At 36.4% G+C, this 13,824-nt stretch overlaps 1 protein-coding gene across 5 annotated transcripts in view; it reads left to right on the forward strand.

The window, feature by feature from the left end:
• The window catches only part of Spock3 (SPARC (osteonectin), cwcv and kazal like domains proteoglycan 3), a 466,472-nt gene that overhangs the window by 255,771 nt on the left and 196,877 nt on the right, over positions 1–13,824 (forward strand). For 4 of the 5 annotated variants that reach the window (XM_052752352.1, XM_052752351.1, XM_052752353.1 and 1 more), the window contains exon 3: positions 2,477–2,522. In XM_052752352.1, coding sequence (XP_052608312.1) covers positions 2,477–2,522 — 46 coding nt within the window. Of the gene's footprint in view, positions 1–2,474; positions 2,523–13,824 lie in introns of all 5 variants that reach the window. The other variant, XM_052752354.1, reaches the window with a different exon arrangement.

Below are 13,824 nucleotides of genomic sequence, written 5' to 3' on the forward strand. Positions count from 1 at the left end.
CTCAAATTGCTGTGTATTGTTGTTTCAATTCTGCTGCTGGGGGCCAGAGTTCTAGATCATCACTTTTCTAAGGAGATCCTCCTCCCAGACCTGTAGATCAGATTTACTCAGGTGTGCTCAGGTTTAGCGTCTGGTAGGCTTTATGAGAGACTTGAACACACAGCTGTCCCATGCCTCTTCATGCTTTGAATGAAGGACAACAATTATATTCAAGCAGGAACATGCTGTTTTAAAGATATGAGGCATTATATAAGCATGCTATGATCTTCCACTTGAACTTGGAAGTTTATAAAGGATTGTGCTTTATTTTAAGTTGTGTATATGAGCATGTATCTCTGTGGGGTTATGCATACAAGAGAGTAGTTGTCAGAGGAATCCAGATGAAAGTATCAGGTGATGTGGAACTGGATGGAGGGTGGTTGAAAGGTACCAGCACAGACAATGGAATCAAACTCTTGTCCACTTCGAGGTCAACACATACTTGTAACCACTGAGCCATCTGTGTGGTCCCCGTAGTTTAGACACTTAGTGAAGTAATTTAATTTGAAAGCTTAGTTTTCCAAGAATTCTATCTTGGAGTAATTGTTTTCAAAGAGAGATTTTTCTCAAAGAGTTTAGACCATCAATGTTGATTTAATTATCATGGGACATTATTCTCCCTTAATTTCATCCTACATAATTTAGAACAGAACCTATTAGTGCAGACTGCCATTATTTGTCCCTTTTAATGTAACCTCATTTGGGAACAAAACAAGACTGACAAATATTGCATCTAGGGATTTTCTTTTCTTTCATTTGAAGTGTGTGGGTCGGAGCCCAAAAGATGGTGCTGGGCAGTTATAATAAGCAAATAAGAACTTTGGAGATGAAATTTAATTTTTATAATGAGATAACCATGATTATTTCCATAATAAAAGTAAAATTTCTAAATACTTCTCTATACCCAGAGATGAATGATCCTCTCTCAATCAGAGAAACTTCTCTTTACCATGAAGGGAATTCAGAGGTACACGGCTGTAAAATAATACTGAGACGAAGTCACAACTGAGTGATGCTCCTCCTCCCTCAACAGGATATTCATATGGCCTGCTCTCAGGCGCAAGGAGCAACAAAGGATGAGGGTAGGACTTAAGAGACAGAAGACAAGGGGAAGAGCTGTGAAGTGCTATTATCACGTGGCCATGACACAGCCATTGCAACCAAAAATCACATCACAGATGTCCAGATGCACATAACTGCTGTCCACAGTTGTGTCCTGGGTCCCAAAAATCCTACCTTTCTACACTGAAATATGAACTAGTTATGCATTCTCTATGAGAGGTTGACACTGTTTCTAGCTGTGAACTGAGAACACTGCTGAAACCGTCATCCTCAAAAATCATAGTACCAAACCCAAGGTCACACATAGGATTCTGGTTAAAACTTGGGTCACAAAATTGAAAAAAAAATAATACATGAACATATGATGGGAAGAGGACCTGGGACAGGAGGTAAAATCATAATCATCATAATAATTTTTGCTTGGCTCTTTAGTACTCTTTCAGTTTTGTAGCTTTTCATCTAAGTGAGACTGGGAGTGCAGCCCAGAACTCTTACAACTCTTCATGCTGGGTCTTGTTTCTTACACCATATTACCATTATAAAAACAGTGTATTAATTTGAGCAGCCGAATTGGTTTTTATTCCTGATTGAAGACACTACAGATGAAGAACTTTACAAGGCTTTAAAGTAAAACATAATACGAGGTCCATTTGGATGTGTCTTTTAAATTTTTTTGGTGTGCATTGCTCCAGTTTTACGTCATTCAGATACATTTACTAAGTATATAGTAAATATATGTGTTCTTTTCCATATTAAATAGTTAAACATTAACCAGGATTTAATTAGGTGTGCATTTTTTTTCAATCTCCCAATTGCATTTTGATGAACTCGTTGGTTATTAAATTAACATGTGAATGATTTGCACAAAGTCTATTTATACTCTATGGGCTATTGCAGAATCACTTGATATTTTCCCTGTTATATTAATGGATCCATTCACTATTGTACTAGTGGGAAATGAAGTCCTATAATTGGAATCTAGTAAGATACTTTACAGCTTATTAGCTTAGGGGTAATTATCTGCATGTTATATTGCACATTGAATTGCAATTGAAAGCAGCTCATTATAATATTTAAGAGAAGTGGCAACAAAAATAATTAAATTGTTACAGTAACCCCTGGCTTCCAATGAAAATGAGCACATGCATTGAAATACTTTTCTTAACTTGTATACAGATGTGTTCCTTATTGATAACTATTCTTTCTCTGTTCCCTTTTTTTCTTTTTTTTTTTTTAAATTTGCTGCTTGCCATTACAGGAAGTAGAGGTTTGTATGCTGTTTCTATGTTTCATATGTTACTTTAGATTTTATATGAATTATATATGTTTTTTAATTGATCATATACGCCTAAATCATGTTATTTTCCTCTCTTAGGATGATTATTTCCGCACTTGGAGCCCAGGGAAACCATTTGATCAAGGTAAGAATTTGATTGTTTTAGGTTTAAAAATATTTAAATGTTCATACCTGCTATATTTTAGAAGTACTATTTATTGCCTGGTTAGAATTTAAAATGCTAAACACATAAACATGCCTGAGAGGAAAATCTATGCAGTAACTATGTTTATTTCCGTATAATAAAGTTAGAAAGAAGATAATTAGGTACATGATTATGTCAGAATGCCATTTATTTTTAGAAACATGGTTTAGATTGCTGATTTGAGATTTTTAACTTTATTTACTGTGTCTATTTTTATTGGTTGTTACAAGTCACTTCATTTAGCTTTCAGGGATACCCATCTGGCAGTAGGTTTATTTGTGAAAATTTTCAAAAGAAATATCATCAGTCTCCATTTTAGTTGATTAAAATGTTTCATTTAAATGGAAAACCCTTGATTACATTCAACAAAGGCCTTAGCAAGACCCTGAAGGAAGTGCTAGGCACGTAATATTCTCCAGCTCTATATCTAGAGCTTGGATCCTGGCTAGCTCACCTAAAGAAGGAAAGCCACACTGAGCAGCAAGCATATGCCATGAGAATGGAACACAGCCATCTCACCACAATCATAAATATATAAAGTGTTATTCACTAGACCCTGTGATACTGGATGCAGAATGGTTTTTATAGGTTCGGAATAAGAGTATTCTGCTTTGGAGGATACTCTTCTCAGCACAGAGACCAGTTAGTGAAGCAGTATTCTTTAGGACTCAGTCAGTGTCCTATGGGTGTAGTAAAGTACTTACCTCAAATATACAGAAAATAAAAGCTAATTTGAGGGCATGTTTCTGGAGGTCCTAGTACAAGAGAGTTCTGCCCCATTGCTGTGGGTACCTGGGGAGGGTGAACATTGTGGAGCAAACCATTGACATCGCAAGCAAAGAAGCTGAGGGAGGTAGAGGAAGAGTTCAGATTTCTCTGGCCTTCTCCCAGTGCATGACCCTCAAAGAGCTGCATACCTGCAAGACCCCATTTGTTAGGATCTACTGTCTGACAACTTTTCTACCTTAGAACACAATCCTTTAATGCTTGCATCTTTAGGGGACTATTTAATAATAAAATTAACAACTCATATCTAGAAATATTTGTAAGGTAGGTTAAATAATCTATAGGTCTGGCTGTGAATCATCAATGGCAATCTCAATCTCGCATGTGAAGTAGGCATTTGCCCCCTAGCCATGCTTCAAAATTAGTACTTCATTAACTATTTCACATTATATTACTTATTATATATATTACATCACACAAATCAACCTTTACATTACATCACCATACTACCCTTGTTGTTATTTATTGAATCTCATACTAGGATTTAAATAATTTATTTTTCTCTTGGTTGCCAATAAGTCATGCCAATGTGCTCACAAAAATGTAATGAAAACATTATGTCAAGCAGAATGAAATGCATTTATGTTTTTTCTTAGAAAATGAATTTTTATGATAGAATCATAAACCATGACAACTGAGAATTATCTGTAAACACTCACACTTGTCATTCTTGGTAAATGTTGTTATAATAAAGATTCTTTGGGGACCTCTGTATGTGTGGAGAGTGTATTGAATTATGACTTCTCTTTGCTTGTATAAAACTGGTTATCATAGGAAAGGTTACTAAAAGTAAAGATAATTAAAAAGTGATTTAATCTTCAATGAGCAGTATTATATTATTTTATAAAATATATATTATATTTTCATAGAGATAAATTTATGATGAAAATTTAACTAAAATTAATTAAATATCATTATTATATTTGATATGTATTAGTTTACTCAACCCTTAGGGTAACTCTTCAGAGGGAGATGAGGATATTGAAGAATTTGAGAAGTCAAGTTCTTGCCTTGTGATGGTCCTCCAAAGAGGAAATTCAAGGATTTGAGTATGGGGGGTCTGATTTCTGATGTCAGAGTCCTAACTACTATGTATGCTATTGATAATCATATAGTAACAGTAAAATACAAGAACTGAATTCTTGCATATGTAATTTCATTTGAATATATATTTCAAATTATGCAGTTCAGTGGTATTCAGTGTAAGTTTTGTTTCTGTGCATACATGTAGCATACATGCATGAGCAACCTTCCCATTCCTACCATCACAAACTCTGTTTATATTTATTGTCATTGTTCTAGATATAAGCATGGTATCACTTGCTTTACTATAGGCCTACAATATTTTTGTACTATCAAATCTTAAATTTTGATTGATAGGACATATATTGTTGATGCATAAACACACATAAGAATTATATCCAGTTCAGAAGCATATTAGACTGAGATGCACGTATCATCCCATTTGTGAACCACCGTAGGAGGAAGTGAATGTTTCAATCCCAAATAAGGTCTGAATAAGACAGAATTAAGATGTACTAATTTCTAATACATTTCTAATTCTTTTAGATAACATTTTCCCCCTTTGGATATCCTACTTAAAAGTTAATTGATCTGTTGGACACAGGATAAGTCAGAAGGCATTTTATATATGCTTAGATTTATGAATATATTTGTCCTGAAAACATGAGCAGATTTCTTATCCTTATATTTTAAGTGTGAATTATACATTTTGTTAAAAGAGTGAGGAGGAAGTTATTATGTTATCACATTTTTATATGTATGCTGCCATTCATGACTTCCTGACCAAATACTGTTAGTATTAGATATTACTTCCATTTTCAATAGTGCTTCAAAAATCTTTCTGGTCTGCATGCATAAAATATGGACAAATACATAAAAACTATGTTGGTATATATTATATATATATATATATAATAGTGCACAAATACACATATATTCTTGCAAACTGGTTACTTGTTCATATATATCTCAGGATTCATAGTAACAATTTTAAAAACCTCATTTAAGATTCTTTTTATTCATCACAACATCTGTAGTTTGCTTTTTTTAATCTACTAAAATAAATAGTTAGAGTGTTGGAGAACTATAATGTTTTTGTGTGTTTAAGTAAAACCGTTTTGATGATTGTAGCTCTACTTACAAAATGAAATAAAGTACACAGATGCAAAAAATAAATTGCTTTGCATTTCTCTGTGTTGAGTTCTCTATGCTATTTCTTCTCTTCATTAGTGTGGTTAATCATGAGTTGACACAGCTGAAATCAACTGAAAAATAGTTTTAATGAGGACATGCATCTTCTCGAATAAGGCATAGACTTGTATTCTGTGTTTATTGTGAAAAATTAAGGAGAAATCCATAAGTGAACAGAGTGGTGGAAGAAACAGGGTTTAAAATAATTTATTAATGTTTTGAGTAAATTCACAGCAGGTTTTAAAGACAACCATGCGTTTTGTTCTCTTAACCCTGTTTTGTCTGTGAAATAGATTAATTAGCGTAAAGAGAAGTCTCTGAAATTATCAGCACTACTTTAAGTTGTTTAGAGAATATGTTTGAACTAATGAACTGTATTTGGACCAGTTATCTTTACTCAAAAGCATGTGATATACAGACACAGAGGCACACAGACACACAGAGAGACACACAAGCACACAGACACAGACCAACAGAGACACAGACACACACTCACACAGGCACACACACAGACACACATAGACACAGTCACATACACAGAAACACACAGAAACAAACACACACACATAGACACATAAAAACACACCTTGGCACTGACACACATAGGCACAGACACACACACACATGTAGACACACACAGGAACACACACAGGCCAGACATACACACACACACACACACACACACCAAACACACAGAGACACATAGAGGCACACACACACACACACACACACACACACACACACACACACACACACACGTATACTAGAGCAGGATGATAGAGATAGGAAGAAAATATGCTTTATGTATTGCCCAAATTTTTCTATTGATATGTATTAGCTATTTGCTGTTACAAAATACCTTAGGAATCTAACTAAGGAAGGATTATTTGGGCTCACTGAAGGGCATGCAGTCTTGGCAGGAATAGAATGGTAGCATCTATGCTTAGGAAAAGGAGAGCTAGGAATGCCATTCTCAATTCTAATTTTCTTTCTCATTTATCTATCTATCTATCTATCTATCTATCTATCTATCTATCTATCTATCTATCTATCATCTATCTATTTATTTATTGTGGTTCCGAGCCCATGGATGAGTGCCTACCAAATTCAGAATAGGTCCTCTTGCCTCAGTTAAGCAAATCTAAACACTGATGGGTTTGTCTCCTAAGTGAATCTACACTTTGACAAGTTGAAAATTATTAGGTACCACACTACAGATGCTTGAGGTTGTTCCTCTTGTTTCTACAGGGGAAAAGATTGTAATTAACAGACTGATAACTAGAAACCTAGATATAAACATTTCCCAATTTTTTTTTTGCATGTGATGGCTGTGTTCCCCTGTTTTGCAAGTGTCTGAGGTTGGAATTAGTTACAAGAACCATAGTTGTAGATTTCATGAAGGCTGTTCAGTCATGGTGACAATTAGGAAATGCCATGTCCTCCAGATCAAGACCTATGTGTGGAGAGTAAGCAAAGTCATACTGCTCCAGTGGAGTGGATTTAAATTACCAGATTGTAAAGATTAGGGATGTGACGCCATTTCTACACTGAAGATGCTGAAAACCTTGTGAGGACAGCTGTGGGGAAAGTTAGCCACGGAGCAAGATGAGCCCTGTGCACCTTTGTCAAGAGGGTGGATGACAAAAGAGACTTTCCTGACAGAACAGTCACATGCATAGCCATGGGCTTAGCCATCATTCCTCTCTCTTCATTCTCAATTCTCAGGGCTTTGCCTCACTCTCATTAGTTAGTTCCATTTATTTGTACAGTGTCTTCCATGACACACCAGTCACAGCCAGGGTTGCCCCCTAATTATCAACATCTGGTTGCAAAGCACATGATGGGGAAATCCCATCTGGAGCTTTTGTTCTCATCAATGACTAGAGCTATCTGTTATATTATGTTTATAACTATTTCTAAAATCAAAGAAGTTAAGGGATTGGACAACTAGACTGGAAGGTTTGTTTTTTCTCTTCCTTTAAATACAGTGATGTACTTGAAACACACATTCTGTAGATCAGACTGTCTATGACTAGAGCATAACTTGTTTATGTAAGTGTCATGTGTTTCCTACTCTTACTTTGGGCATTTCTTAGTAATATTCTGAAACAATGGGTTGGTCTGATCTGTATTTCACAATAGAGGCATGGTGTGCCACAATAGGACTCTGTTTAAAAGCCTGGGGCCTTTTGGTTTTGTTTTAGTAAAAAAAAAAAAAAAAAAATCAGTGCTCTACTAAAATTCATTGAGTGCAATATACAAAGATGACTGCATTATTTCACAGATGGCTTTCAATCGTTGAAAATGTGAATTGGTATCCTTAAGTTTCCCCATCATGGTCTTGATGCCCCTTGCTCATAGGATCTCTCTTCCCTTTCTTTGAATGGACTTCCAGAGCTCGGCCTGGTGCTTGGCTGTGGATCTCTGCATCTGTTTCCATCAGTTACTGGATAAAGGATCTACAGTGACAGTTAGGGCATTCATCAATCTGATGATGGCACCCCCTCACCAGCCATACCTTTTCAGAGGAGGGGATGGGGGAGACTGTGGAGGAAGGCTGGGGGCAGGAAGTATGAGGATGGATGAGGGAGGTTCACATTTTTTTATTTAAGATTTTTGAATCACTTTAAACAAAATATTTTTTTTTTTTGGTTTTTTTGAGACAGGGTTTCTCTGTGTAGCTTTGCGCCTTTTCTGGAACTCACTTGGTAGCCCAGGCTGGCCTTGAACTCACAGAGATCCACCTGGCTCTGCCTCCCTCCCGAGTGCTGGGATTAAAGGCGTGCACCACCACCGCCGCCCGGCTAAACAAAATATTTTTTAGATGCTAACATTCAGATGCTAACAGCTGTATTGATTTACACCCTATGTTGGTTTTATTGGCCATATTAACAACTTTGTACCGTAGAATCCTTCTATGCTCCTATGGTAAACTATTCAGAAATTGTATTTGATCAAGGCATCAGTATTAAATGCTCATTTATTCTATGTTATATTTAGAACATATGAAAGATGGCTTCTAGGTGAAATGTTTATTTCCTTTATTTAGTCCTTAATTCTCATGTTTTGTATCAAATCTAAAAAAAATACATTATTCTACAATTTTCATTGTTTTATTCCATGTCTAGCAATGTACTGTCTCCAACTTGTAACAAAATTTGTAAAACACATCTGGTTTTGGGTCATAAATTTAAATTGAGATTAATCATACTTCATTTGGTTTATAGGGCATTGTCCTGCACAGGTATGTAAGAAGTGAAACTATGTGTATTTCGTTTTAGTGAATTTATGTATTAGGAAAATTTGAATCAAATTTATCGAGCAGGGCATGGGGCAGATCAAATTTGCACTGGAAGACTTTGTGATTTTAGAAGAAAATTTCTTATTATTATAAATTTTGGTATTCAAGCATGAGTAATACTCACTGTGGCTATCAGGTCATACTTCATTAGAAACTTCACAGGACAAAGAAGTGATTCTAGGTCATTGCTATACATGGGAACATACGCACTTATTTGCACAGTGAAAGTATTTGGACCTGGTCCCTAAATATTTTTAATTACATTTCTTTTTTGCTTATTGTATGTTTGTACTAATGTGCAGAGGGAGAAGTGGGAGGAACCTTTCTCTGTGCTGGTGGCTAATCATCCTAATCAGGGACCTTTGTGACAGTAATAGGGTAGTGGGAGAGTCAGACACTTGATATCAACTTCTGGCTTCCACGTGAGTATGCATCCCTACAAACACACATGGACACACCTAAAACTACACACACCTGCACAAGTCACACACATTTATACAAAAAGCATGTGGAAGATGCTCACTGCTAGTAGTTAAAATCTGTATTCCTAGCCCCAGCACCCTACCACAAAGACATCAAGCAGAGGTAGGAGACATGGCCAGAAGCTAGCACTGCAGTAAAGTGAAAGAAATCACCATAGGGACCCTGCCTCAGAGAGAAAGTGAAAACAGAGGAAAAGAGAGAACCAGTTCCTGAAAAGTTATCTTCTGACCTTTTCCTGAATACCTTGGCATGCATGCCCCAATGTACACAAATGCACACAGACACACACATACTCAGGCACACACACACACACACACACACACACACACACACACACACACATACACACACATACACACATACACAGACATACACAAACCATAAATAAATATATAAAAATGAATATTTAAATCTTCAAAAAAATTGTCATTACATTTATAGTTTCCCATGGTTCTCTGTTGTAGTGTCCTGTATTTGTCTGTTCCAACATGTTGGCTGTGTGTGTGTGTGTGTGTGTGTTTATATTATATACTTTATATACACATTAGTGTTAACAAGTAGATCAGCTTTTAGACTGCGAGCTTTTTTGAAGGAGATGCTTTTTTCTTGTGTCTGCCTCTGCACTCCTGCACATTCGGTAGCACCCAGTGATATCAGGGGCTTAAGAAAGATTCCTTGCAGTTCCGAGGGGCTTGGTGGGGCGTAAGGGCAGAATCGGCAGGGAGGAAGTGGGAGTGAATTTGTACTGGGTTGTTTTTTATTAGGACCTTGACTTCAACCTAAAATGTTTGAAATTTCAAGTTTTTTTGAAATATGGAAAATATTTTCTATATATTATTACATATATTTGATCAATTGTACAATTAAAAACATAACTGTCATAAGGCCAGTAGCAGCTAAGTGACAACAAGATAACATGCCTCACTGAAGAAAATTATGTTAGACATGTGCTGTTCTAAATTAATTTTATTTTAGAAAAGCATTGTATTCATTATGAGATTACCATGCATATAAATTGCACTTTTCTCATATTTATCACCATTTTTCACTCCCATTCTTTTTCATTGCATCCACAGAGCAGAGACAGAATTAAAGAGAATAAAGATCCTTGTTCTCATCTAGCTTTCTCCTCTCATACTGTTCAGGACCCTCTGCATAGGGAAAGCTGCTGTCCACAGTGGGTCAGGTTTTTCTCCATCACTTAACAATCAAGACAATCCTCCATGGATATACACAGCTCCATCTGATCTAGACAATTCCTCATTAAGACTTCCTTCCTAAGTGATTCAAAGCTGTGTCAAGTGGACAGTTCAAAGCTACCATTAAACGTCTCTTTCTGTCTATTCACATTCCAATCTACAAATAGGAATTAATGCTTTCTTCATGACACTAGTGTAGATTAAATGACTATGACTGTTTGAGAATTTTACTCAACCCATGAAACACTGAAAAATAACAGTAATGATAAATGTGAATAGCATTATGCATTGCTAACAGCAGATATGACAGTTTCTTTACCTACAATTATAAAGAACAAACATAACCTTTGGTACTCCCAGACATGTTAGCTTATGTGCTTGTTGAGACATAAAGGGCATTAAAAATGCTCTTTGGAGGGCTGAGGATATGGCTCCATGGGTAAAGCAGTTGCTGCACAACCATGTGGACCTGAGATGATGGATGCCCGCAATCCTAGTAAATAGCTAAGGTGGCACTATGTATCTTTAACTCCAATAGGGGGGAGAGATAGGCAGATCAAAAGGTCCCAGGCAAGCCCATCTAGTTGGGATGGTGGTTTCCAGGTTCAGTGAGAGACCTTGTCTCAAAAGACTGAGCTAGAAAAGAGATTAAGAAAGATATAATGATGCCATACTCTGGTCTCCACACTGTAGGCATATGCGCACACACACACACACACACACACACACACACACACACACACACACACACACACACACCACAACTGCTCAGTAGTAAATTACTTCAGTTTCAGGGTTTAAACAAATCCTGTGTTGATGCTGGCACTCATGACTTCCCAGCCTGCACTAGTGTAATGTTTAGAATGATGGTGATGTCATGCAAGCACAGTATCATGACCACTGCATCCCGGCAGCAGGCAGCAACTAAATTAAGTCACAGTAGGCAGATAATGGGCAGCCCTGCTGAGCATGTCTGCTAAGCATGAATAACAATGAAACGAAGCCAGTATATGTAATTGAAGAATTCATATGTTTCTCAATAGAAACTAAAAAGAATAAATCCAAATCAACTCAAAATATAAAATAACTAGCCCTTATTGCCTCATTAGAGTCTTAAGAAATAATCATAAAAATAGGCCTCTTGTCTGAGTTTTCCAGGAGCTCGTCAGACATACACATTAGGATTTCTAAACTTGAACATAAAAACAAGTTCTCAGAAAATTTTCATTTAAAGGGGAGAGCCTTTCTTTTGTCATTTTTGGTTTTCTGTGATAACGACATTGGTGTGACATAGGTGCAGAAATCCTAATAGGATTCCCTATTTTCTTTATAATGCTTAAAAATTTTGTCTTAAGCAGGCATGTATGCTTATAAAGGCTCAGCCCTAAGCATGCAGTGTCTGTTGGGGGAGAGTATAAAGGTACCTCGTATGATTTTAATATTTGTACAAGCCTATTAAGCAATTCACAGACAAGTGTGTGAAGCAAATTAACTCCTAGCCCCACATCTCATCCTTTCCTACAGGGCAGCCTCCAAGCTCCATTATTTTCCCTGCTGCATCTTCTGACCAATAGATGTTAATATCCCGCTTGCTGTGCCCAGCAATATTACAGCCTCCATGCTGTGCCTTGAGATCTAATTTATAATGTCTTTATATTAATTACATTAATCCAATTAAATGATAAACTTTGTATTAATGCTTTAAAGCATGTGTGAAAATGAGGACTCTTATCTTTGTTTTATATAATTACCCTTGTGCCCCAAAATGTAAACTGCTTGAAAACTTTTATGTTATTTAATAATGTTTTTTTTTTTTGGCTTTCTCTGGCTTATAACTTTGGATTGCTCTTCAGCCTCTTCAGATTCTCTGTTAATTTTTTGAAGCAACACAGTAGATGATGTTTCAGATTTTAAATGTACTCAAATATAGATCTTATACTGCAAGTGAAAAATAAATGTACAACAGCATAAAGTATAAAGATTAGTGACTAACTAGAAGGATTCTAAATAAATCAGATAATCACAAGGTTATCTAACTTTCAACCCCTTCCAGGTTCAAAAGTATTTAAAAAGTGTATCTAGTTAAATTAGGTCAAATATTTACTTTGTTTTGCATGGGTGGGAAAAAGGATTTATTCGTTTTTCAGATCATAGTCTCCATCATTAAGGAAAGTCAGGGCTAGACCTCAAGGCAGATTTCTGGAGGCAAAAATTGATGCATAAGGCAGGGGTGGCACATGCCTTTAATTTCAGCACTTGGAAGGGGGAGGCAGGCAGATCTCTGAGTTCAAGGCTAGTCTGGGCTACATAATGAGTTTCAGGACAGCCGAGGCTACACATAGAAATCCGGTTTCGAAAAACAAAAAACAACAACAAAAAACAACAACAACAATAGAATTGATACATAGGTCATGGCAGCATGCTATTTACCGGCTTCCTCTTCATGGCTTACTTGGCCTGCTTTCATATAATGAGCTCAGGATCACTTGCCAAGGGATGAAACTTCCCAGAGTGAATGAGCTTAGCCATCCCACATCAATAATGAATTTAAAAAATGCACCATAGGCCTGCCCACAGGCCAGTCTGGAGGTGACATTTCTCAATTGAGGCTTCTCTTCCAAATTGATTCTAGATTGTCTGAAATTGTCGTAAAACTAGCCAGTAAAATTGAATCCATGTCACTTTGACAGATCCGTCTCACATGTCCAACCACAATGCTCCCATTCTTTTTCATCGTAAGATCTTTTATTAATATTAATATCAGAGTACAAAAACGTTTCGACTTCAGCCCTTTAAAAGTTGTCTTTAAAACATTTAAAATCTTTGGAAGTTCAAATTTTCTCTAAAATACTGTTTTATAAGGAGGTGCTTTAACTCAAATTATTGGAATCTATGTGTTCAGCAGCTCTGCCCTTACTGTGAGAGAATATCTGAAGAACATAAAATCTTAAGATGGGAAGGCTGAAGTGATCTCACTCTCAGTCCGTGAACATTTATTGAACTACCTGGTATATCACAGAGGATGTGGAAAAGGAAACGTACTGCAGAAAGAAAAATTGTTCTCCTCTTGCTGTGTTTGTGTGTGAGAAAGGGGTAGTGGTTGCCCAGGAATATGATGTATCCTTCAAAACCCTCCTACAACCACCACCAAGAACAACACATTTTACATTTGGACAAAATTGATAAAACATGTTTGTAACATCAGGCTCTGGAAGCAAAGAGACTGATTTAATGTGACTGAAAATTTAATCAAAACATT

Source organism: Peromyscus californicus, unplaced genomic scaffold, assembly GCF_007827085.1.
Source record: "Peromyscus californicus insignis strain IS unplaced genomic scaffold, ASM782708v3 Scaffold_23__1_contigs__length_62951481, whole genome shotgun sequence".
In the NCBI taxonomy this organism is placed as follows: Eukaryota; Metazoa; Chordata; class Mammalia; order Rodentia; family Cricetidae; genus Peromyscus; species Peromyscus californicus.